The sequence below is a fragment of the Podarcis erhardii genome (genome assembly GCF_964252035.2).
Source record: "Podarcis erhardii genome assembly, chromosome: 4".
Lineage (NCBI taxonomy): Eukaryota > Metazoa > Chordata > Lepidosauria > Squamata > Lacertidae > Podarcis > Podarcis erhardii.
Genome location: NC_138508.1, coordinates 6,783,707 through 6,807,597, shown reverse-complemented (window position 1 = coordinate 6,807,597; position 23,891 = coordinate 6,783,707). Strand labels below are relative to the sequence as shown.

General features: G+C 43.6%; 1 protein-coding gene across 2 annotated transcripts in view; it reads left to right on the top strand.

Moving 5' to 3' along the window:
• The window catches only part of LOC309341032 (uncharacterized protein), a 103,778-nt gene extending 96,799 nt beyond the window's left edge, over positions 1-6,979 (top strand). For both annotated transcript variants that reach the window (XM_081860433.1, XM_081860434.1), the window contains exon 6: positions 5,611-6,979. In XM_081860433.1, coding sequence (XP_081716559.1) covers positions 5,611-6,779 — 1,169 coding nt within the window. In that variant the 3' untranslated portion in view covers positions 6,780-6,979. The remainder of the gene's footprint in view (positions 1-5,610) is intronic.
• Positions 6,980-23,891: the final 16,912 nt, after the last annotated feature.

The window sequence follows — 23,891 nt, the reverse complement described above, 5'->3', positions numbered from 1 at the left end:
GGGTAACGTCTTCAGCGAAAGAGAAGCAGATAAACTGCCCCCGCATAGACCCTTCGACTGTCAAATTAACCTACTCCCTGGAGCCCAGCTGCCAGTGGGCAAGCTGTACGCCATGTCTGACAGGGAGATGCAGGAGTTAAGGGAGTTCATTGACAAGAACCTCAAGCGCGGTTTTATCAGGGAGTCAAGAGAGGTGGGGGGTAGCCCAGTATTCTTTGTGGACAAAAAAGACACGGATAAACCCAGGTTGGTAGTGGATTACAGGGCCGTGAATGCCGTGTCAGAACCCGTGGCTTTCCCCATGCCCAGAATTGATGACATTTTGACCTGAGTGAGGAAGGGAAAGATTTTTACCAAACTGGACCTGAGGGGGGGCGTATAACCTGATACGGATGAGGAAGGGAGATGAATGGAAAACCACCATGTTCACCCCCTTGGGAGCCTTTGAGTACCTCGTTATGCCCTTCGGTCTACAGGGGGGCTCCACCTGCTTCCAATCATTCATGAATCACCTCCTGGGACCTTTGCTCTATAAGAATTGCGTGGCATTCTTAGATGACGTATTGGTGTACTCAGAGAATGAGGAGCAGCATGTGCGAGACGTCAGGGAAGTACTGAGCAGGTTGCAAGAAAACCAGCTGTGGGTGAAACTGGAGAAGTGTCAGTTTCATACCAGAGAGGTGGAATTCCTGGGGTACCGTTTGTCAGACAAGGGATTGGCCATGGATCCAGGCAAGGTTCAGGCGGTACTGGAATGGAAGACCCCTAAAACAAAGAAAGACGTGCAAAGGTTCCTAGGGTTTGGGAACTTCTATCGGAAGTTCATCAAGAACTTTGCCCACTTGACGGCTCCCATCACTGATTGTCTCAGCAGCAAGAAGAAATTTAGTTGGACGGCAGAGGCGCAGCGAGCGTTCGAAAGGTTAAAGAAAGCATTTGCGTCGGAAGAAGAGCTCCTGCACGTGGATCTACAAAAACCGATGAGAGTAGAAACTGATGCATCAGACCGAACGGTAGGGGCGGTGCTTCTTCAGCCGGGGAAGAGTGCGTCGGAGTGGAGACCGTGTGCCTTCTTCTCGCGAAAGTTGAATAAATCCGAGAGAAACTACACCGTGTATGACCGAGAACTACTCGCCATTCATGAAGCGTTCCGGAGATGGCGACACTTGCTGATTGGTGCACAACACAAAGTCCAAGTGTGCACTGACCACAAGAATCTAGAGTATTGGAGAACGGCCCGAGTACTTAACCAACGACAAGTGAGATGGGCCCAGGAGTTCTCCAAATTCCACTTTGAAATTTGCTACATGCCAGGGCCGGAGAACGTCAGGGCGGACGCTCTCTCTAGAAAACCAGAGTATTTGAAGGGGGAGGAAGCGCCAGAAGAGAGACATATCATCCCTGAGGACCACTGGGTGTGTGGGGCGGCATTGGTGGGGCAAAGAGAACTGGTAGAGGGAACTGAGAATGATGAATACGCCCAAGATAAGCTCAGAGGACTCCGGGAGGAGGGAGAGAACCCAGGGGGTTTTGAGGAAAGGAATGGGGCATTGTATTACAAAGGGGCACTATATATACCCGAAGGAGAACAGAGGGGGAGAGTACTCAAACAGTTGCACGACAGCCCCTCAGCGGGGCAACACAAAACCATGTGGTTGGTTACCAGAGAGTTTTGGTGGCCCAAGGTGAGGGAAGATGTACGTGAATATGTAAGAGGGTGTGACCGATGCCAGCGGGCTAAAGGGGAGAGGCGGGCACCGGCCGGGTTATTGGAACCATTACCCACACCAGAACGACCATGGGAGGCAGTATCCATAGATTTTATGACGGATCTGCCGAAATCCAAGGGGAAAACAGCTATCATGGTTGTGGTAGACCTATTAACCAAGATGTGCCACTTTATAGCCTGCTCACATGCAGTCACGGCAGAAGAGACAGCCAAGTTGTTTGTAGAACACATTTTTAGGTTGCATGGGGCCCCCTTGAGGGTGGTCTCAGACCGAGGGAAACAATTTACGTCCAGGTTCTGGAGGTAACTCATGAGCTTACTGCACGTAGAGGTTAATTTTTCGACTGCCCGACACCCAGAAACTAATGGGCAGGCGGAAAGAGCAAACAGTATTCTCCAACAATACTTAAGGTGTTATGTCAATGACAGAGAAAATGATTGGGTAGAAAAGTTGGCTCTGGCAGAATTTGCATACAATAACGCGGAGAATGTGTCCACAGGGATGAGTCCCTTTTTGGCCAACTATGGGTGTCATCCCAGGGCATTTCCAGGGGAAGGAGGGGAAAGATGGAGTGTCCCGGCAGCGGAACACTTTGTAGAAGAAATGGAAGCAATCCATCGTCAGCTCCAACTCAACTTAGAAAGGGCCAAAGAAGTATACAAGAAGCAAGCAGACAGGAACAGAAGGGAAGGTGAAACCATAAGGGTGGGGGACCGAGTGTGGTTATCGACCCAAGGGTTGCCGTTCAAAGGGGGGTGTAAGAAATTGAGACCCAAAAGATTCGGACCATTTGAAGTCGTACAACAGGTCAATCCGGTGGCGTTCAAACTCAGGTTACCGGACCACATGAAACTGCACCCAGTATTCCACAGGTCCTTACTGTCACCGTACAGAGGGGGACATGAAGGGGAGGGTACGCAGGGACGAGTCATAGAAGAGAGGGAACGTAACAGCCACGTGGCAGAAATCATTGACTCCAGGTGGAAGGGAAATCAGGTGGAGTATTTGGTAGCTTGGGAAGGGGAACCAGAGTCAGAGAACACCTGGGTAACAGAGGAGGAAGTCAATGACGAGGTTTTAATAGAAACGTTTCATCAACGGTTCCCAAGGAAACCTCAGTCTGTAACGAGGTTCCGGAGGGAATACTTTGGCACCACCGACGAGGAAGAGGAGTTCGAAGGGTTCCCAGAATCGGAGCTGGAAGAAGGAGTAGACTCCGATGAGGAGGAGTACTTGGGGACAAGGGACGGCAGCCGGTGGAGGAAAGTGTTCGAGTCTTCGGAAGATGAGGGAGGTTCCTTCCGGGGTTTTGCATCCTCACCACCCGTGGAGGAAGGGACGGGAGGGGGTGAAGGGGGCCCTGGAGGGGAGGTGGATGTCAGGGAACTGCCATCGGAGAGGCAGGTGGTGGAAGGGCTCACAGAGGCTAGGAGAGACTCGGCAGCGGAAGAGGGAACCAGCAGGGGGAGAGAGGGAGCTCCAAGGGAAAGTGAGTCGGAGGGATGGCTCAGGGAGACTTCCAGCGAAAACAGTGGAGAGGTTTCAGGACCTCCTATAGGTACACCCACTCCTCGCAGGAAACTATCGCGCCGAGAATCCCGAAGACGCGTTTCCGTTAAGGAACTTTTATGTTGGAAGAGATTCCGCAAACGCCCACTGTCGGATTCTGCCAACGATTGAGGGAGTCATGTTTAAGGGGCTCCGCTATAGACAGAGCTTTGACAACCAGGCCCCAGCTCTGAGGGACTAAGCTTTTACGCACTAGCAGCTCATCATCCCATCACAAACATAATATAATTTTATACCCTTTGGATTCCGAATTTCCAACCCCCCTTTCCTGGTTTCGATCCCCCATGTCCATCAAGTCTGCTGTCAGCCTGGGAACCCCACATCCATGTCCAAATCTCTCTCTACTCCACTTTGCCGTCTTTTTGATAGTCTTTGCCATCTTTTTGATAGTTTTTGGTTTCAAACTCCCCATCTTGGAAAAACTCTATCTCAAGAAGGTCCATTTTTTTCCATCCAGATCTCTATATTTAAGAGTAAAACTCAAATTTTGTTTCTTAATCCTTTTTAAGTCTGAATGTCCCAAATGTTCCCACTTCCAACTTTGTCCAATTCTTGTTGTTCTCTTCCTCTCTTTCCTCTGGTTTCTTTTCCTGTTCCGCTGCAAAAACGTTCTAATTCCAAAAGCTTCTAGTTCCTCTACAGAGGCTTTATTTGTTCAGGAACAAAAACTTGCGTTAAGTCCCTTCCGTTCTTCAATAGATATATCTATTGTCTCCTTTAGTGTAGAGACCTCTGTAGACAAAACAATGTTTCATTTTTGCAGCTTTCCCAGGAGATAAAAAGTCCTATTCAGTTCCATAAGTATTTTTCCACTTGCATCAATTCTTGTAGTGTCCCAAAACCCCCTCTACAGGGATTGTGGTAACTCAATTTCCTTCCAGATCACACCCAAAAGTCAAAGTAACTTGTTATCCCTTGTTTTCAACAATTTATATCCAGATTGTAACGAATCTAACCGGCAAAGTCATCGTAACAAAGTTCTCTTTTTATTCTCCAACTTTGACAGCTACTTTGACAGCTGTCAAAATCTCTATATCTCCTCACCAGGCACTCTCACGGATCACTCCCGGTTCCCGGGGGGGTTGCACTTTAATCCACACAATCCACTTTTCTCCTCCAGCACAATCTTATAATTTTCCATCATGAAATTAATAACTTTTCTCAATAAAAAACAAACTCTTCTCTTGATCTTAATTATCAAATCCTTGCTTTAAATCCTCTACAACAGGGGGGAGGTGAACTTCCTTTTTGCACCTCCCCCGCTCGTTCCAATTTTTTTTTAAAAAAATTCCTTTTAAGTCCGATTTTCCAATTACTCACGGGTTATTATTTTCAGTCCAAATTTTCAATAGAAGAAGTCAGCGCTCTCCGTCGAATGGCATGCGGCTTCGCTCGGCAGGGGAAGCGGAGGACTCATAGCACCACACCACCCCCCATCCCCCGCTCCGAAGCCTTTAAAAAGGCTTCTTCGCGGGTCGGGGGGGCGCAAACGGTGCCCGCCGAGTCACAAAGTCCATGGGCTTCTGCGCCCATGGTTTTTGAGGGTCCCCGCGTCGCCGGCGCAGTGGGACCCAACCCCTGCCGAGCAGGCTCCCTCCGGAGCTCGGAGGGAGTCCGCCATTCGGCGATGGCGCCAACCCGGAAGTCAAGTCTGGGTCAAGTCTGATTTTGTAGTGACTGAGTCTCCTTATACCTCTTCAAAAATATAGAAATGCCAGCTTTCGTTATGTTTACTCCAATCTCTCTTCTAATTTCTCCATAACTGTAGCCTTCTTCACTTAATAGTACAATCTTACTCACTTTCTGGGGAGAAGTCAACTCTTTGTGCCATTTCTATAATTTTATTATGTTTTACTCCTCACTAAATGAAAGAACACACAAAACCAACTTGTTAGCAATCACATAACACACCGACAAAAGTCAACCTAAGCAAGTTGTGCTTTCTTTTTCTGGTTATTTGGATATAATTTTGATAGAATACGGGTAATTGAACAAACTTTGTTGGATTGCAATCTCGATTGTATTCTTGATCGAATTATCTTTCCACTGATACATAATTTTATGACATTACTCCAAATGAAGTGGTGTTATGAGCCAGCAAACCTCTGAAATACACTTTTTTCCAAAAGTCTTCCACAATTTTGACCACTACTGTATATCAAACAAAGCAACATTCAACAACTCATCAGAATCTCATTAAAAATATGTTGGTTAATGACAAAAAAATACAGGTAATGAACACCCACCCACATTCCTTTAGTTCTTCTCCATTTGTTCCTGAGGCTCTAATCCCTTTTTGTCTCCATTGCAGATTGTGATGAATTGGAAATTGAGAGCAAAGGTGACAACGAAAAATTCCCCAGAGAGGAGAAGCCACACAAAAATTTGGAGTGTGGAGAAAGCTGCAGTCAGAGCTCCCATTCCACTTCCCATCAACAAAATCTCATTGGAAAGAAACTCTATCAGTGCATGGAATGTGGAAAAAGCTTCACTCATAGCTCCTCTCTCACTTATCATCAAAGAATTCACACAGGGGAAAAGCCCTATCAGTGTGTGGAATGTGGAAAGAGCTTCACTCACAGCCACAGTCTCACTTCCCATCAAAGAATTCATACAGGGGAGAAACCCTATCAGTGTGTGGAATGTGGAAAGAGCTTCAGGAAGAGGTCCGATCTCATTTACCATCACAGAATTCATACAGGGGAGAAGCCCTATCAGTGCGTAGAATGTGGAAAGAGCTTCAGTCAGAGCTCCTCTCTCACTTCCCATCACAGAATTCATACAGGGGAGAAACCCTATCAGTGTGTGGAATGTGGAAAGAGCTTCACATGTAGCTCCTCTCTCACTTCCCATCAAAGAATTCATACAGGGGAAAAACCCTATCAGTGTGTGGAATGTGGAAAGAGCTTCACATGTAGCTCCTCTCTCACTTCCCATCAAAGAATTCATACAGGGGAGAAACCCTATCATTGTGTGGAATGTGGAAAGAGCTTCACTCATAGGTCCCATCTCACTTTCCATCAAAGAATTCATACAGGGGAAAAACCCTATCAGTGTGTGGAATGTGGAAAGAGCTTCACTGATAGCTCCGATCTCACTAAGCATCAAAGAATTCATACAGGGGAGAAACCCTATCAGTGTGTGGAATGTGGAAAGAGCTTCACTGATAGCTCCTCTCTCACTTCCCATCAAAGAATTCATACAGGGGAGAAACCCTATCAGTGCATAGAATGTGGAAAGAGCTTCAGTCAGAGCTCCCATCTCACTTCCCATCAAAGAATTCATACAGGGGAGAAACCCTATCAGTGCGTAGAATGTGGAAAGAGCTTCACTCATAGCTCCAATTTCACTAAGCATCAGAGACATCATACAGGGGAGAAACCCTATCAGTGTGTGGAATGTGGAAAGAGCTTCACTGTTAGCTCTAAACTCACTTCCCATCAAAGAATCCATACAAAGGTTGGAAAAACCATTATATAGCTTTAGGAGCCAGGCAAATCCGCACCTTTTTAACCAGGCGTTTTTCTTATTGACATCTAATGCTATTTTAACATGTGATGTTTTATGTTTTTATGTTGTGTTTTTATGTTCTAAGCATTGAGACATGTGGGTGTAGGGAATACAGCCACTCTTAAATTCCTAGGGGTGTTTGCCCCCCCTTAAAATATTTGAGGAGGCCACCCCCAGGTTTTCTTTGTGTTTTTTCAAATGCAACCTTTTTCTTCTTCTGCTACTTGCCATACAATTTCTCTTTCAATTTGCCCTCTTAAAAAATTAAAAAATAAACGCACAAAGGTCATTAGAAAAACAAAATACAAACGTGGACAGGTCCCATCTTTGCGGAACAAACACAAAAGTTGCTTTAAAGCAGGTTTCCCAAACTTGGGTCCCCAACTGCTCCCGGACTACAGTTCCCATCATCCTTCCCCATTGGTCCTGCTAGCTAGGGATGATGAGAGCTGTAGTCCAAAAACAGCTAGAGACCCAAGTTTGCTTTAAAGGGAAAGTAGGCTGGCCCTGTGACACCCTCTGTTGGCTAATTGGAATTTATAGATCGCAAAATTGAAGTTTGATTGGCACTTCTACCTCTAGGGAGCTTCTAGGTGCTTTCTGCACCACCTAGAGTACCCACAGAATTGTGGCTTCTACTGGGAACACACATAGGAGAACAAATGAAAGACAAACATAAGGGGCAGGAAAAAACCTGGAAAGGGCCATACCAAATGGACATCCGTTGTGAAGAGGTCACTTTCCCCACTGCTGAACAATGCCACAGGTAGAGGAGATGGAATGCTAGAAGTGTCTCTGGGGCAAGGGGAGCTGCTGGGAAATTGAACTACGGGCTCAAAATATTACTTTTTTAAAAAGTTGCTGCCATTATAGGCATTGCCATTCAAATGGCATGCATGCACCATGTGATTGATAGTGCAAGGCGGGCCTTACCTGGCCCCCCACCAATATTTTATTTGAGTCGGCACCACTGGTTCGGGTGGTTTCCCAATTTAAAAAAATACATAAATCTCCTTCCTTTGCACATGTTCCAGCTTGTCAATATCCTCATTTATTCTTTTTAAAATTTATTTGCCCTTCATCTGAAAATTTACAATATAAACATACAGGATGAAAGCATGGCTTTCTCACAAACAAATCAAGCCAGAGAAATCTCATTTTTTATTCTTTTCTTTTTTTGGATGGAGTTACAAACTTTGTTGATCAGGGAATTGCTTTGGAAGTAGTGCATCTCAATTTCAGTAAGGCTTTTGACAAAGTCCCCTGCGACATTTATGTGAGGAAGCTGGCAAAATGAGGCTGAATGAGGTAACTGTTAGGTGGATTTGACTGACCGAACCCAAAGAGGACTCCTTCATGGTTCCTCCTCATCCTGGGGAAAAGTGACAAGAGGGGTGCTGCAGGGTCTTGATAAATGACATGGATGAAGGAACTGAAGGGATGCTCATCACATTTGCAGATGACACTAAATGGATCATAATGGCATCCTCCTCTCCCTTCTTCAGCAACAGACAGGGAGACAAAGAACAGTGCAAAAGCACAGCAGAGTGGAAGAGATAAGACTAACTTCTGTTCTTACACTTCCCAAGCCTAGGAAAGTAAACAGGGGCATGTGACATACTAGCCAAATATCCAGCAACGGGAGGAGTGAATTGCTAACTCGCCACACATGATTGCAGGTGATATAAGGAGAAAAACCTGCTCCTTTTTCCTTATGGGGTACCCAAGGGCCCATATACAGCCCTTTTGTAGGTTCTCTCTTTTTTTTTTTACTTGATAGATTTTTATTAAGATTTTAAAGGTTACAAAAAGAAAAATAGAAAAAACACCAAGTTAAACAAAAAACAAACAAAACAATGCATAAAAACAAACAACATCAAAAAAAGAAAAGAAAAAAGACAAAAGTAAATACAGACAATTAAAAAACAAATCCAACCTTTACATAACTTTCTTTTTCTTATCTCCTTGACCTCCTCACACCTCCCTTTTTTGTATTCTAGTTCAATTAGATATTTCAGCAAATCATTTCCATCTTTATTTTTATCCTAATAATTTATCTTAATATACTATAATTTTGCATTCTCTTCTTTCACTAATAATCCATTTTTACTTAATCCTTTATATCATTTCTGCTAAAACCACATAACTTCATTCCAACATCCTTCTAACATTCCTTAATTTTACAATATTTCTGTAGATAAACTTTGAATTTCTTCCAATCTTCTTCCACCAACTCTTCTCCTTGGTCTCGAATTCTGCCAGTCATCTCCGTCAGCTCCATATAGTCCATCACCTTCATCTGCCATTCTTCCCGGGTGGGTAGATCTTGTGTCTTCCAGTACTTTCCAATAAGTATTCTTGCTGCTGTTGTAGCATACATAAAGAAAGTTCTATCCTTCTTTGGCACCAATTGGCCGACCATGGCCAGGAGAAAGGCCTCTGGTTTCTTCAGAAAGGTATACTTAAATACCTTTTTCATTTCATTATAGATCATCTCCCAGAAAGTCTTAATCCTTGGGCATGTCCATCAAAGGTGAAAGAATGTACCTTCAGTCTCTTTACATTTCCAACATTTATTTTCGGGCAAATGATAAATTTTTGCCAGCTTGACTGGTGTCATGTACCACCTATAGATCATTTTCATTATATTCTCTCTTAAGGCATTACATGCCATAAACTTCATACCTGTGGTCCATAACTGTTCCCAGTCAGCCATCATAATATTATGTCCAACATCTTGTGCCCATTTAATCATAGCAGATTTCACCGTTTCATCCTGAGTGTTCCATTTCTACAGCAAGTTATACATTCTTAACAAGTTCTTAGTTTTGGGATCTAACAGTTCTGTTTCCAATTTTGATTTTTCTACCTGGAAGCCAATTTTCTTATCCAAATTATAAGCCTCCATTATTTGGTAATAATGGAGCCAATCTTGCACTTTGTTTTTTAGTTTTTCAAAACTCTGCAGTTTTAATCTATCTCCCTCTTGTTCCAAAATTTCCCAATATTTCGGCCATTTGGCCTCCATATTGAGCTTTTTCTGAGCCTTCGCTTCCATTGGTGACAACCACCTTGGAGTTTTGTTTTCAAGGAAATCCTTATATCTTATCCAGACATTAAACACTGCTTTCCTGACAATATGGTTTTTAAACGCTTTATGTACTTTGACCTTGTCATACCACAAATATGCATGCCACCCCAAAACATTATTAAAACCTTCTAAGTCCAGAATAGTCCGTGTTTTCAAGAAGCAGCCATTCTTTCAGCCAACAAAATGCGGCTGATTCATAGTAAAGCTTAAGGTCTGGCAGGGCAAATCCACCTCTTTCTTTGGCATCAGTTAATATCTTAAATTTTATTCGAGGCTTCTTGCCCTGCCAGACAAATCTAGAGATATCTCTCTGCCACTTCTTGAAACAGTCCATTTTGTCCAAAATTTGCAGTGTTTGAAACAAAAACAGGATCCTTGGCAATACATTCATTTTTATCACAGCAATTTGGCCTAGCAATGATAACTTCAAATTTGACCATATTTCTAAATCCTTTTTCACTTCCGTCCAACATTTTTCATAAATATCTTTAAATAAATTCACATTCTTGGCAGTCATATTAACCCCTAGGTATTTCACTTTCTTAACCAGTGTTAATCCTGTCTCCTTCTGAAACCTCTCTCTCTCAATCACTGTTAGATTTTTCTCTAAAACCTTAGTTTTCATCTTATTCAACTTAAATCCCGCTACCTGACCAAATTCTTGAATCAATTCCAATACTCTTTTGGTACTGGATTCTGGTTCCTGTAATGTCAATACCAGATCATCAGCAAATGCTTTCAATTTGTACTGTTTGGCTCCGACTTGTATACCTTTAACCAATTGGTCCTTTTTAATCATATTTAGCAGAACCTCCAGGACCGATATAAAGAGCAATGGAGAGATTTAGCAACCTTGTTGTGTTCCTTTCTCAATCTTAAACTCTTCTGTGACTACATTGTTCACAATTAATTTTGCTTTCTGTTCTGAATAGATTGCACCTATACCATTTTCAAAACCTTGGCCTACCCCCATACCCTGTAAATTTTTCTTCATAAAACTCCAGGAAATATTATCAAAGGCTTTCTCTGCATCCACAAATATCAAAACTGCTTTGGTATTAATATCCACTTGTAATTTTTCTAAAATGTTCATTATGTTCCTCGTATTGTCAGACAAGTGCCTGCCCGGGAGAAAGCCTGCTTGATCTTTATGTATTTCTTCTACTAAAACCTTTTTTAGTCTTTTAGCCATAATATCAGCAAAAATTTTGTAATCCACATTGAGCAAAGATATGGGGCGGTAGTTCTTAACCTGTGTCTTCTCAGACTCTGTTTTCAGTATAAGTGTAATATAAGCTTCCTTCCATGACTCTGGTGCCTTTTTCCCTTCCAATATTTCATTACAAACTTCCTTTAAAGGCTGTACTAACCATTCTTTCAAGGATCTATAATATCTTGAAGTCAAACCATCTGGCCCCGGGGATTTGCCTAATTGCATGTTCTGAATGGCTCCTTCTACCTCCTGGACTGTTATTTTATAATTCAACATTAGCTTATTTTCTTGAGAGATTTTTTGTAATCCATTTATTTTTAAAAATCGATCAGTGATCTCCACTGGATTCTGTATATTCTTTCCCTCCACTTCCAAATTTGTAATAGTGTTAAGTTTTTGTCTTTTTTTCATTTGCCAAGCCAGCAGTTTCCCGCATTTATTTGCCGATTCAAATGTCTTTTGTCTCATCTGTTTAATTTTCCATTCTATTTCCTGGTACATCATTTTCATATATTGTACTTGATATAACTTTATCTCTTTCAGAATCTCCTGTGACTTTGGTTTCATTCTCAGTTTCTTCTCTCCTTCCTTTATTTTCTCCAAAATCTTATCTTTTTTTTCCATTTTGAGCTCTCTTCTATATTGCATTCCGTTATATCAAAAACCCTCTCATAACTGCTTTACTTGCGTCCCAAATTACTCTTTTTTCCACAGTGGTGTTCATATTTATCTCAAAATAGTCTCTCAAGGTTTTTTGGGCCTTCTTGGTCACTTCTTCGTTCCTAAGCAAAGTGTCATTCATCCTCCATCTAAAGGAACCAATTGGTGTTAGTTTCATTTCCATCTTCACAGCATTGTGGTCGGAGCAAGTTTTAGGACAGATTTCCACTTTTCTAGTCTTCGGGGCCAGCCCTCTAGTTACCCAAATTTGGTCAATTCTTGTCCATGTCATTTTGGCCTCAGAGAAGAAAGTTCCCTCTCTTCCCAAGGGGTTCTTGGCTCTCCAAATGTCAACTAAATCCATATTGTCAGTCATGTCAAAAAAAGTTTTTGGTAGTCTACCATCTTTAGTAACTACCTGTCTCTGTGCCTTGTCCATATTTGTAGACACCACTCCATTCATGTCTCCCATCAAAATCATATTGTAATCCAAATAGTCCATCAGAGTTTCATGTAACTTCTTGAAAAATTCCGATTTCCCCTCGTTTGGTGCATAGATGCCTACTATCAAAATTTTCTCTCCTTGTGATTGAATTTCAATTGCAACAAATCTTCCTTGATCATCTTTAAATAAAAATTTCGGTGATAGGCTCTCCTTTGTGTAAAGTACTACTCCTCTTTTCTTACCTTTGTCTGATGAAATAAATTCATGTCCCAAACTTTTATTGCTCAATATCTTCCTGTGTAGCCTTATCACATGTGTTTCTTGTAGGCAAATCAAGTCCAATTGTTCTTTTTTTAATAAATGAAAGACTCTCCGTCTCTTTTCCGGGGAATTGAGTCCATTCACATTCCAGCTTAATGCTTGCAGTGCCATGATGTAGTTACTCTGCTTCTCCTCCAACAGCACCCAATGCTTGTTCTAGTTCTGTCAGTGGTGTTGGTATCCCTCTTTTTGGTGATCTTCTGTCCAATGCTCCTGGCTCTTTTCCGAGTTCTTTCTGCAGATCTTTTCCGTGATTTTCCAAAAACTTTTCTTTCTCCTCTACTGATCTTATTTTTTCTTTTTTCCTTTAAAGCTAAAGGATAGGCCTTGGGGAAATTCCCACCTGAAGATGATATTGTTCCTTCTCAGCAGGGCAACCAAATCTCCAAAATTGGACCTAAGGTCCAAAAGATGTTTCGGAATATCTTTAAATATTTCCACTCTTGACTGCAAAATTGTCAAAGTATTCTGATAGTGCAAACCCAAAAATTTTATCTCTCTCTTCTTTAGATCGGAGAGTAATCAGACAGTCCCTTATTTTATTCTTCTTCCCTCCTCTTCCAAGTCTGAAGGCCCTCACGATTTTAAATTCTTCTTGTCCCAAGTCCAACTTCCAAAACTCTGCAAACTCCTGCGTCAGAAAATCTTTCAAACTGCCCTTCTCCAATTCAGGTACAGCTCTAATCCTCAAATTCGTCTGTTTTTCCTTAAGTTCAATCATAGAAAGCATCAACTTATGGTCCTCAAGTTGCCTCTGTAAGTCTGGGACTCTCTCTGTTTCCAGTTGTGTTATCTTAACTTCCACAGCAGCAACATTTTCCTTAGCTTCATCTGTGGTCTGTCGGATCAAAGTAGATTCCTACAACAATTTCTCAATAGATTCTGTATTGGTATTCACCTTTTGTCCCAAACTATTTAAGCTTTCTGTATTTAAGTCGATTTTAGTAGTTGCTGCATCTACCTTCGCATTTGTGGAATCCACTTTCACCTTTGTCTCGTCCACTATCGTCTTTGTCTCCTCAACCCTCTTATTAAGTTGCTCCAAATATTCATTAATCTTAGCTAATGCAATCGCTAGAGCTTCTTCTGATGACATTGCACTAGGCTTAGATTGTGTTAGTACAGTCGCAGATGGGGTAGAGAGACCAGCGGCTGATGGCCTTCGCTGCCAAGTCTTCCCAGACCTTGTTGTTTTGTCTGGGAGTGACGAATCTACTTTTTCTTTCCCATCTGCCATAACACTTAAACAATAAAAGAGCCAAGGTCAGTCCCTCAGCTACACAGTTTATCTTCCAAGTGGAAAATTCCCCTAGTTTCAATTTCAGAAACTTCCTCTAGGGGGAAACAGTTGCAATAGTCCAAAGTGACACCTTTTAAACTCCGACAAAAAAAAATAAACAGTTCCAATTTTCTGTTACTTTCCAGTTACTTTTCCTCCTTTTTAAGAACAGAAGAGGACAGCTAACAACAATGTCAGCGAGTGGTCTATTCACAGCCAATACGCAATTCAAAGTACGGCAGTCTTATTGTCTATTGGCAGCCCATTCCCAAGTTTTGAGCAGTGGATTTTAACTTCCCTCTCTCTTGCAGGTATATATGGTCCAAAACTTCCTCCCTCCTTCCCCTGCTTTCAAGGGGGGGGGGGTTTGATACTTTTTTGTGTTAGGAATTTAGTCCTTTCCAAACGATTTTCCAGGACTTTAGCTTGTATTCTCTTTGTTTTGATCTATTTACAAAAGCGGAAGGCGGACTTCCTATTTAAACCTCCCCGCTTCGGTGCTGTGATGGCCTGGGATTCCGAGTCAGAGGCTGAACCGGAGGAATCCCAGCCTGCACAGGAGTCCCCGCCTCCAGGGCCAGCTGAACTGGGGCAGGGCCTTGATTCTGAAGCGCCTGCACCTGTGCTGGATCCTCAGGAGCAGGCACCAGGTGAATCCACTCTGGCTCCAGAGGTGGTTGAGGACTCAGTGCCTACAGGTGAGTCCTCCCCCTGGGCCCAGTAACCCTTCAGCCTCTCCTGAACTGCAGAGGCTCAGGGCAGAGAGGCGAAGTGAACTGGTTTCTCCCAGGAGGAGTGCTCGCCTTAAGGCCAGGAGAGGCAGGTCTCCTGGGGGCCGGGACCACCCCTGGCCTCAGAGAAGATAAAGGCCAGTCAGCCCGGTCCCAGGTTGCGGGAGCAACATTGTTGAAGAGCTGTTTCAGCCAGCATCCAGTCCTGTTCACCCAGAGTTCCTGTCCTTGCCCGGCTTCTCGCTGTGGACCCCGCTTCGCCCGTGGAGGACTGTCTGCCGACCCTCAGCTCAGGTCCTGGACCTCGCCCCATGGTAACCTCCCCCCGGACCAGCACAGGTGCCAAATTAAGCCTTTTTCCTCCTTTTATTCTTCCAATTTGCTTTTAAGATCGAACTGTCACAGGAAGAAGTCAACGCTCTCCGGTAACGGCTGTGCGGCTTCGCTCCGAGGAAGAAGCAGTTGATTCACAGCACCGCGCCACTCACCCCGCTTCGCTCCGGAACCCGTAGTCGGGTTTCCCTGTGAATTGGGGGGGCGCAAAAGGTGCCCGCCGAACCCCACGCTCACAGGCTTCACCCGCCTGTGATTTTTGAAGGGTCTCCGCTTTCGCCGTAGCGGACAGACCCAATTTCCTCGAGGCAAATCCCTCCTAGTCAGAAGGATTCCGCCATTACCGATGGCGCTAACCCGGAAGTCTCCCCTTTTGTAGGTTCTCTATTGGTAGGAGAAAATAGCAGAGACCAACCAGAGAATATTGAGAAGCAAAGCAGCTATTAAACCTGTTCTTTATTAACTGTTGCAACAGGGTTCTCCATCCACAAGTAGGAGAGAGGAGGAGGACCCCGAGCCCTGCATGAAAGCCCTTCTATAGACATTTTTAATTGCCCGCCCTGGAGTCCAAGACCACCCCCAGATACATCATACATACATCACAGAAGGGGTGTAGCCCAAGACTACCCCCCAGATGCATCATACCTACGTCACAGAAAAAGCGGTCTACAACAGAAATCTGAGTGCGTTGTTTTTACCTTGTCTGCCAGGTTACCTGTAAATGGTCACTTGACTGGATTACCTGGGGAGCCTGGCCATTCTTTTGTAATGATAATACTTCATTCCTGAGCCAGGTCACAGGCCCACTCTATTCACACCTTAAATGTGCCCTTAAGGCAGGATTTGTGAGGACAAAGACAACGGGGAGGTTTCTGCATTTCCTTCGACCTTGTAGAGAAATAGTTGAGGTGAGTGAAAGAGTCAAAATGGCTTTAGGGCTTTTCCTGTGGGTTTTGGGCATGTGGTTTATATATTTATATATGTATTTGCTTGGTACATTGAGGAACATTTATATAGTATATCCTAAAAAAATATTTTAACCATTTCCCCCTTTAGGGCTATAATTTTTTTCTAAAAAATTGTTGCCCCACAAATAATAACCTGGTTTGTTGTAAATGGATGCCTTAGTGTAAATCTTAAGAGACTTGCATGTCAGGCATCTTGAGAGCCAGTGTGGTGTAGTGGTTCAGAGCGGTGGACTCGTAATCTGGGGAACCGGGTTCGCTTCCCTGCTCCTCTACATGCAGCTGCTGGGTGACCTTGGGCCAGTCACACTTCTGTGAAGTCTCTCCTCAGCCCCACTCACCTCACAGGGTGTTTGTTGTGGGGGAGGAAGGGAAAGGAGAATGTTAGCCGCTTTGAGATTCCTTAGAGTAGTGATAAAGCGGGATATCAAATCCAAACTCCTTTTCTTCTTCTCCTTCTCCTCCTCCTCCTCCTCCTCCTCCTCCTCCTCCTCCTCTTAAGGCTATTTGCACGTGTAGCAGTGCACATAGCTGGACATAGGATATCACATAAAAAAATAATACAGTTGAAGCGTAAGGTTCATAAATATGTAAGAAAAGACAGGTATATGTTCCTTTTTGTGTGTCTGTATATATGTGATTGAAACTTTAATCTATTTTACAAGGTGTACTATCCATCTATCTATATATAATGTATTGTAAGGATATTAATAAAGCTGGGGGGGTGGAGGAAAGTGTGAGGCAAGGGGGAGGTGGTGCCAGAATTTGGCATCGTCCAGGGCAGCACCACCATTTGAGATGCCACGATCCGCCATTGCTCTGACCTCTAGGGTGTGTCCTTTTCTTACCCAGCACCCCAATCTCTGTGCAACAAGAAACTCCAGGGGTGCTTCTCCTTACCCGGGGTTTAGTTTTCTGGGAAGGAAGGTTAGCAGAGACTGTAGAGTCTTTAGGATACCTGGCTTTATTTGCACATATATACAACCTGAGCATAGGATGGAGGGGCTCTTAGCACCCCCCCTTACAGATCTTGCTTCTGCATTAGGTTTCCCATAAAGCCCCAAGCCCAGCTTTGGAGTCTGGCACAGAGCAGGAAATAATTTCAAGAGGGGCAAATCTAAGGTTCTGCACACGGAGATCAGATTCTATCCAATTCAGTTTTCTTTGTGGGGCAGGTATAGGACCATGAGCACTCACCCCAATTTCTTAAAAGTCTTCCCACCACACTTTTCAATGCATTTACCCTTCATTTTCCAAACTGCAAAAAGGCCAGATTATTATTAGTTTTTAAGTGGATTTCACAGTTGGGGATGTTTAGCCTGGAGAAGGGGAGACGGAGACGTGACTTGAGAGCCGTCTTCAAATGCCCAAAGGGTTCCCACATGGAAGTTGCAAGAAGCTTGCGCCTGCTCCTGCTCTGGAGACAAGGACCCAAATGACTTGCGAGAAAGGAGATTCCAACTAAAGAACTGTCGTGCATCCATACTGCTATGGAAAGGGTGAATGTCTTCTAGAATTCTCAGGTGTCACCAGAAGAGGAAGCCGTTCTTTTCAGTTAGGTCTGTTCTCAACTGCAGAGGATGAGTAGCCTTGGAAGCCTCTTGGGGAGATGGAAGTTTTGAAAGGACTGAATCCATGAGGGAGAGCTACTTGCTCTGAGATGGGGGAACCTTCGGGCAAAGACCAGCAGAGAAGGGATGCTGTTGGCTGCTGGTTTCTGTTGCTCCCCACTTTCCCAAAGGGCGTAACATCGGAGGTCCTGTGGGAGGAAAGAGCGTCTCAGGGTCAGGGGCCAGTCTGGGCCAAAGAGGCCCCCATTGCCCCCACCACAGAGTCCCTGGCATCCCTTTACCATCTCTGATGCCATCAGGACACTTATGCTAAGCAGAAGAAGGAGGTGCGGAGCATTGGGGGTCTCTGTCAGAGCAGATTATGGAAGTGCCACTTCACTTCCATGTTCAAGCCAGCAGGTCCCCGGAGGGCAAGGAAGGAAAAGAGAGAAGAGATTTTGAGTCCTGAGCAGGACTTCTGGGTTAGCGCCATCGGCAATGGCGGAATTCTTCTGATCCAGAGGAATTTGCTCCGCGAAAATCGGGTCTTGCCGCCGCGGCGAAGGCGGAGACCCCTCAAAAATCCCAGGCGGAGGAAGCCTGGGAACGTGGGATTCGGCTGACACCAGGAGCACCCCCCCTACACGCAAGGAAACCCCTTTTCGGGGATCCGAAGCGACATGGGGAAAGCGGTGCAGTGTTTTGAATCGACCGCTATTTTTACGGAGTGAAGCTGCACAGCCGTTGCCGGAGAGCGCTGACTTTTTCCTGTGGACAATTGGACTCTAAACAAGTACCCGTGAGTAGAACGGAAAATTGGGCTAGAAACACTTTAATTTGGCACTCAAGCGGGAAGGTCTAAAACAGAAAGTCCGCCTTCCGTTTTTGTAAATAGCCTGAAGCAAAAATCATGCAAGCTAAAGTCTGGAAAGTTGTACATAAAGGTTTAAAATTCCTCGCATTTAACCATCTAAACCCCTCTTGGATGCAGGAGTAAAGAGGGGGATTTTTGACTGTTTAAGCCTGCAGGAGAGAGAGTAAAGAAAGACAAATTTCCACCGTCTCAAACCTGGGAATGGGGTGTCAGAGACAGAGATTTCTTGGTGAAAGTAACATTCGTTGACAGATAGTTAAAGAAGAGAAATAAATTGTCTCCAATGTTGCCTTTTGCATTTAAAAGAAACAAAAAATCTGAAAAATGAAAGTAATTTTCTTTTGTTGGATCTGCTTTCAAAAGATGGATACAAATAGAAATTGTCTCCTCTAGAGGGAGCTTGTTAAATTGCTGCTGGAGTCGATCTGGGGATTTTACAGCTGTGATGATAAGGATCGTGGGATCAGACTGTGACCTTGAACAAAGATGTGTTTGGAAGAAGCTTTGGTGCTTGCTTTTTGCAAGACAAGTGCTTTGTTGGAGCAGATGCATGAGAAGATGGATTTGATGACTGTTGCAGTCAAAAATTTTGGACAAACAGTGAATATTTATACAGAAATCATCCAGGAGCCAACTCAAGAATCTGTTTTGATAGAGCAAGTGCAAACGCAGAAGATAATGGAGGAGGCTGCCGTTGAACCTCAAGTAATACAAATGGAGAAGCCCGAGGCCGTACAGGAGTATAAGCCGTTGTTGTTGAAGGTTGAATCTGGAGTGGGCCGGGGGGGTCTGGAGTTGTGGGGGCCCTTAAGTTTGGAGGGACTTTGAAATATGCCCTTAAATATTTTCTGGGTTTTTCTGTTGACTGTGGGGAATGGGCCGATCTGCTGAGGAGAGACGGAGATATTTGTGAGTTGGAACATCCCCGAGACCTACTCCTCAATGAGAAAGGAAAGAAATTAAGAAAGAGATCAACAAAAGATGAGGTAAAGTGCAAGTACAAACAAGAAGAAGATCTGCAGAAGGGACATGGAAAAGACTTAAGAACCTCAGACATAAGATTACCAGGTTGATGGATTAGATGGAATGGATAGTAAGGATTGACATAACCCGAGACCAGGAAAAAGAGACGCTGGAGGAAGATTGGAAGAATTTTTTTTTTTTTTTAAATTATTTTGGGAATTAATGTAAAGTTAAGGTGCATTAGGAAAAATGTTGGAATGAAAATATTTGGCTTTAGTAGAAATGATACAAGGAATTATGTATAAATAAATATTAAGTTAAAACAAAATAAAAAAATTCAAACAAACAAGGAATTATGTATAAATAAATATTAAGTTAAAACAAAATAAAAAAATTCAAACAAACAAGGAATTATGTATAAATAAATATTAAGTTAAAACAAAATAAAAAAATTCAAACAAAACATTTACCACTCTCAACTGGAGCTACTGAAAAAACAGAAAAACAAGAAACTCTCTAATCTCTCCAACCTACAGGCTACTAACCAAAACAAGATCAACAATATTGTCAATCTCTCACAGCAAGCACTCAGCCCAGCTGAGGAATCAGTCCTTTCACGTGGACTGTCATTCTGCCCTGCCAAATCCCCGCTCATGATTCAGTTCTGTGGGGACTTGGAAGCATTTTTCCGCCGTTTACGCCTGAAGGAGTATTTTCAACACACACAACAACAAGACAAAGCAGAACAAGCAACAACTTCACAACACAACACCTCTCAACCCACTGGAGAACAACAACCACCCTCCCAACAGAACACTGACCACCAACTACCACCGAAAAAGTGTTACACAAAAAGGGACTCCACATGGACCCCTCCTGATGGAAGCAATGCCACACTGGACTTGTACATTGACTGCTTCCGCCACAGAATCCAAACAGATGTGACCAGAAATCACCATCGCTTACAACAAAATCTAAACCATGCTGAAAGGAGAGCCATAGATAATCTCAGAAACAACCCAGACATTATAATTAAAGAAGCGGACAAAGGTGGAGCTGTCGTCATCATGAACAAAACTGACTACATTCAGTAGGCTCACAGACAACTTTCCAATACCGCCTTTTACATAAAATTGGACTCAGACCCCACACAAGAATACAAAAAAGAACAGAACAAGAACAGATCCTCACAAACACACCAACAGAACCTCGACCAGGAACTTTCTATCTTCTACCTAAAATACACAAACCAGGAAATCCAGGACGCCCCATCATTTCAGGTATTGGCACTATTACAGTGGGTGTCTCCGGTTATATGGACTCTGTTCTGAAACCATATGCCATCAGTGCTCCCAGCTATGTACGTGACACCACAGATTTTCTGAGGAAAATACAATCTTTAAATAATCTTCCTAACAATACTATACTAGCTACTATGGATGTGGAATCTCTGTATACCAACATCCCACACAACGATGGTTTACAAGCTATAAGGAACACCATTTCAGATAAAACCACAGCGGACTTTGCTACCAAACTCTGCCAATTTGTCCTTACCCACAACAACTTCAAATTCGGCGATGACCTGTTCCTTCAGATCAGCGGCACAGCAATGGGCACCCGCATGGCCCCACAGTATGCCAACATCTTCATGGCAGATTTAGAACAACGTTTCCTAAACTCCTACCCACTCAATCCTCTCTTGTACCTGCGATACATTGACGATATTTTTATCATCTGGACACATGGTCAACAGACCCTGGACACCTTCCACCAGAAATTCAATGATTTTCACCCCACAATCAACCTAACAATGAATCAATCTATGCAAGAAATACATTTTTTGGACACTACTATAAAAATACAGGATGGGCGCATAGACACCACCTTATACCGTAAACCAACTGACCGACAAACATATCTACATGCCTCTAGCTACCATCCCAAACATACCAAACAGTCCATTGTGTATAGCCAGGCACTACGTTACAGCCGCATCTGTTCCAATTCTACAGACAGAGACTCTCACCTAAGAGATCTACAGCAAACCTTTTTAGAACTAAAATACCCAGCAGATGAAGTTAGACAACAGATCAACAGAGCCAGACTGATACCCAGAGAGAACTTGCTGCAAGACAGACCCAAAAAAGAAAATAACAGAACACCTCTAGTCATCACATACAAGTTAAAACAGTACAACGCATCATCAGAGATCTACAACCTCTCCTGGACAATGACAGTTCTCTTTCTCAAGCTCTAGGAGGAAGACCTTTCATTGCCTACAGACAGCCACCCAATCTTAAACAACTCCTAACCCACAATAATACTACTACCAGACTTAACACGGACACTGGCACCAGAGCCTGCAATAAACCCAGATGCCAACTTTGCTGCCACATACACCCGGACAACACCATTACTGGCCCCAACAACATCACACATACCATCTCGGGACTATTTAATTGCTCATCATCTAACATTGTGTATGCCATCAAATGCCAACAGTGTCCTTCAGCTCTCTATATTGGACAAACAGGCCAAACCTTACGCCAAAGAATAAACGGACATAAATCTGACATCAGGAATCACAAGACAGAGAAACCAGTAGGAGAACATTTCAATCTCCCAGGACATTCTATACAAGATCTCAAAGTAGCTGTTCTATTACAAAGGAATTTCAGAAATAGACTGGAAAGAGAAGCTGCTGAATTGCAACTTATTACCAAACTTAAAACCATGGAGAGACCTGGTCTTAACAAAGACATTGGATTCTTATCTCATTATACATGACAAAGCCATTTTTCACCTTCTCACCCCTTGCTTTTTCCTGTAAGACCTATTGCAGTCGTTAAGAGTCGTCAACAGGCTCATCACAGCTATCTGCCAATCACCCATTCCCACCACCCTTCTGAGTAATACCCCTCCCCACCTTCCCACTATTTAGAATGGTCTGGTGACTTCTGTTTCAGTTACAGATAGGTAGCCGTGTTGGTCTGCCATAGTCAAAACAAAACAAATTCCTTCCAGTAGCACCTTAAAGACCAACTAAGTCAGTTCTTGGTATGAGCTTTCGTGTGCATGCACACTTCTTCAGATACCTGAAGAAGTGTGCATGCACACGAAAGCTCATACCTAGAACTAACTTAGTTGGTCTTTAAGGTGCTACTGGAAGGAAATTTTTTTATTTTGTTTTGACTATGGCAGACCAACACGGCTACCTATCTATAACTGTAAATATTAAGTTTTAAGCTTTAAGGTATCTTATAGTAAGATAAGGTCAAAATAAATTAAGGTAAATTGAATGACAGAATATAGTGAAAGATGGAAAGGATTTGCTGAGTTAACTAATAGATTAGACTGTTAAGACAAATTACCTAATAAAAATTGAGAAAGATGGAAAGAATTTGCTGAAACAAATAACTAAATTAGAACACAAAAAGGGAGGTGTGAGGTCGATGAAACAAGTAAATGAAGGATGGAGATATGAAATATAAGATGTGTGTTGTTGTTGTTTTTCATTGCTATTGGTGTATTGGTTTTTATGCTCCACCTTCAGAACTTGGAGGCCCCTGCAGTTCCGCCTGCCCCTGGGCTGCATCTTCCTTTCACCACCTTCTTCCTGCAGCCCAATTCCCAAAGGGAGGCCAGCCCCACATCCTCCCAGGCAGGCCAGGGGTCTCCATAGCGCAGGATTGGACCATGTGCTTTGCATGCAGGTCTTCTGTCCTGGGCGGCATCTCCGGGGGGGGGGGCTGGGAATGTCTGCCCCCCCCCGTCCAAAACCCTGGAGAGCTTCTGCCAGTCAGTGCAGGTGCTGCTGAGGTCGATGGGTCATAGGACTGACCGTGTCCGAGGCAGCTTCCTAGGAATATTCCTCTTATGTTATAGAGCTGAAGAGGAGCAAGCTAAATAACTTCTGCAACAAACCGACCATCAATTCCTTTAGAAAGGGCCCACGAGTATCATGTACACTGAAACCAGCCCCACTGTAACGATGCCAATAACACTCAGCTCAATTTTTGTTTTTATTTCATATAATGTATACATCACTCGCCTGTGAAGGGAGGGGACACACACTCTGAAAACTGAAAGGACCAGATCTCGCAAGCAGAGCACCTGCTTTGTAGGCAGAAGGTTCCAAGATCAATTCCTGGTGTCTTCCATTTGAAAAAGGATTCAAGAAGTAGGAGTTTGGGGGGGGGACCCTGGAGTGTCAGAGGCAGAGGAAACACTGGGGCCCAGTAGACAAATTCCCTGACCTCCAGTGTGCAAACATGCAAGCTGGATGAAGATGGAGAAAACTTAATACATTCAAGAAGGAGATGTTCGTGGTGAGAAGCTCAGCTGGCGTGGAAGCTCCCAGGAGCAGATCTCGTCTGAAACCAATGAAAGTTCAGCTTCAGGGCTCCTAACCCCGGAGGGACCCCAGCAGTGACTTTAGGGCACAATTGTTGGGTCTTGTAGACCCCGTATTTTTCGCTCCATAAGATGAACCTGAAAATAAGACGCACCTAGTTTTTAGAGGAGGAAAACAAGGGGGGGGGGGTTCTGAACGAAACAGTGGATGTATGATTTTTGTGGTTCATGCTGTGGCCAGAGATATGTGATCTGATGGTGAATTTGGGGTGACCCAATGCAAAAATCCTGAGGATCCATG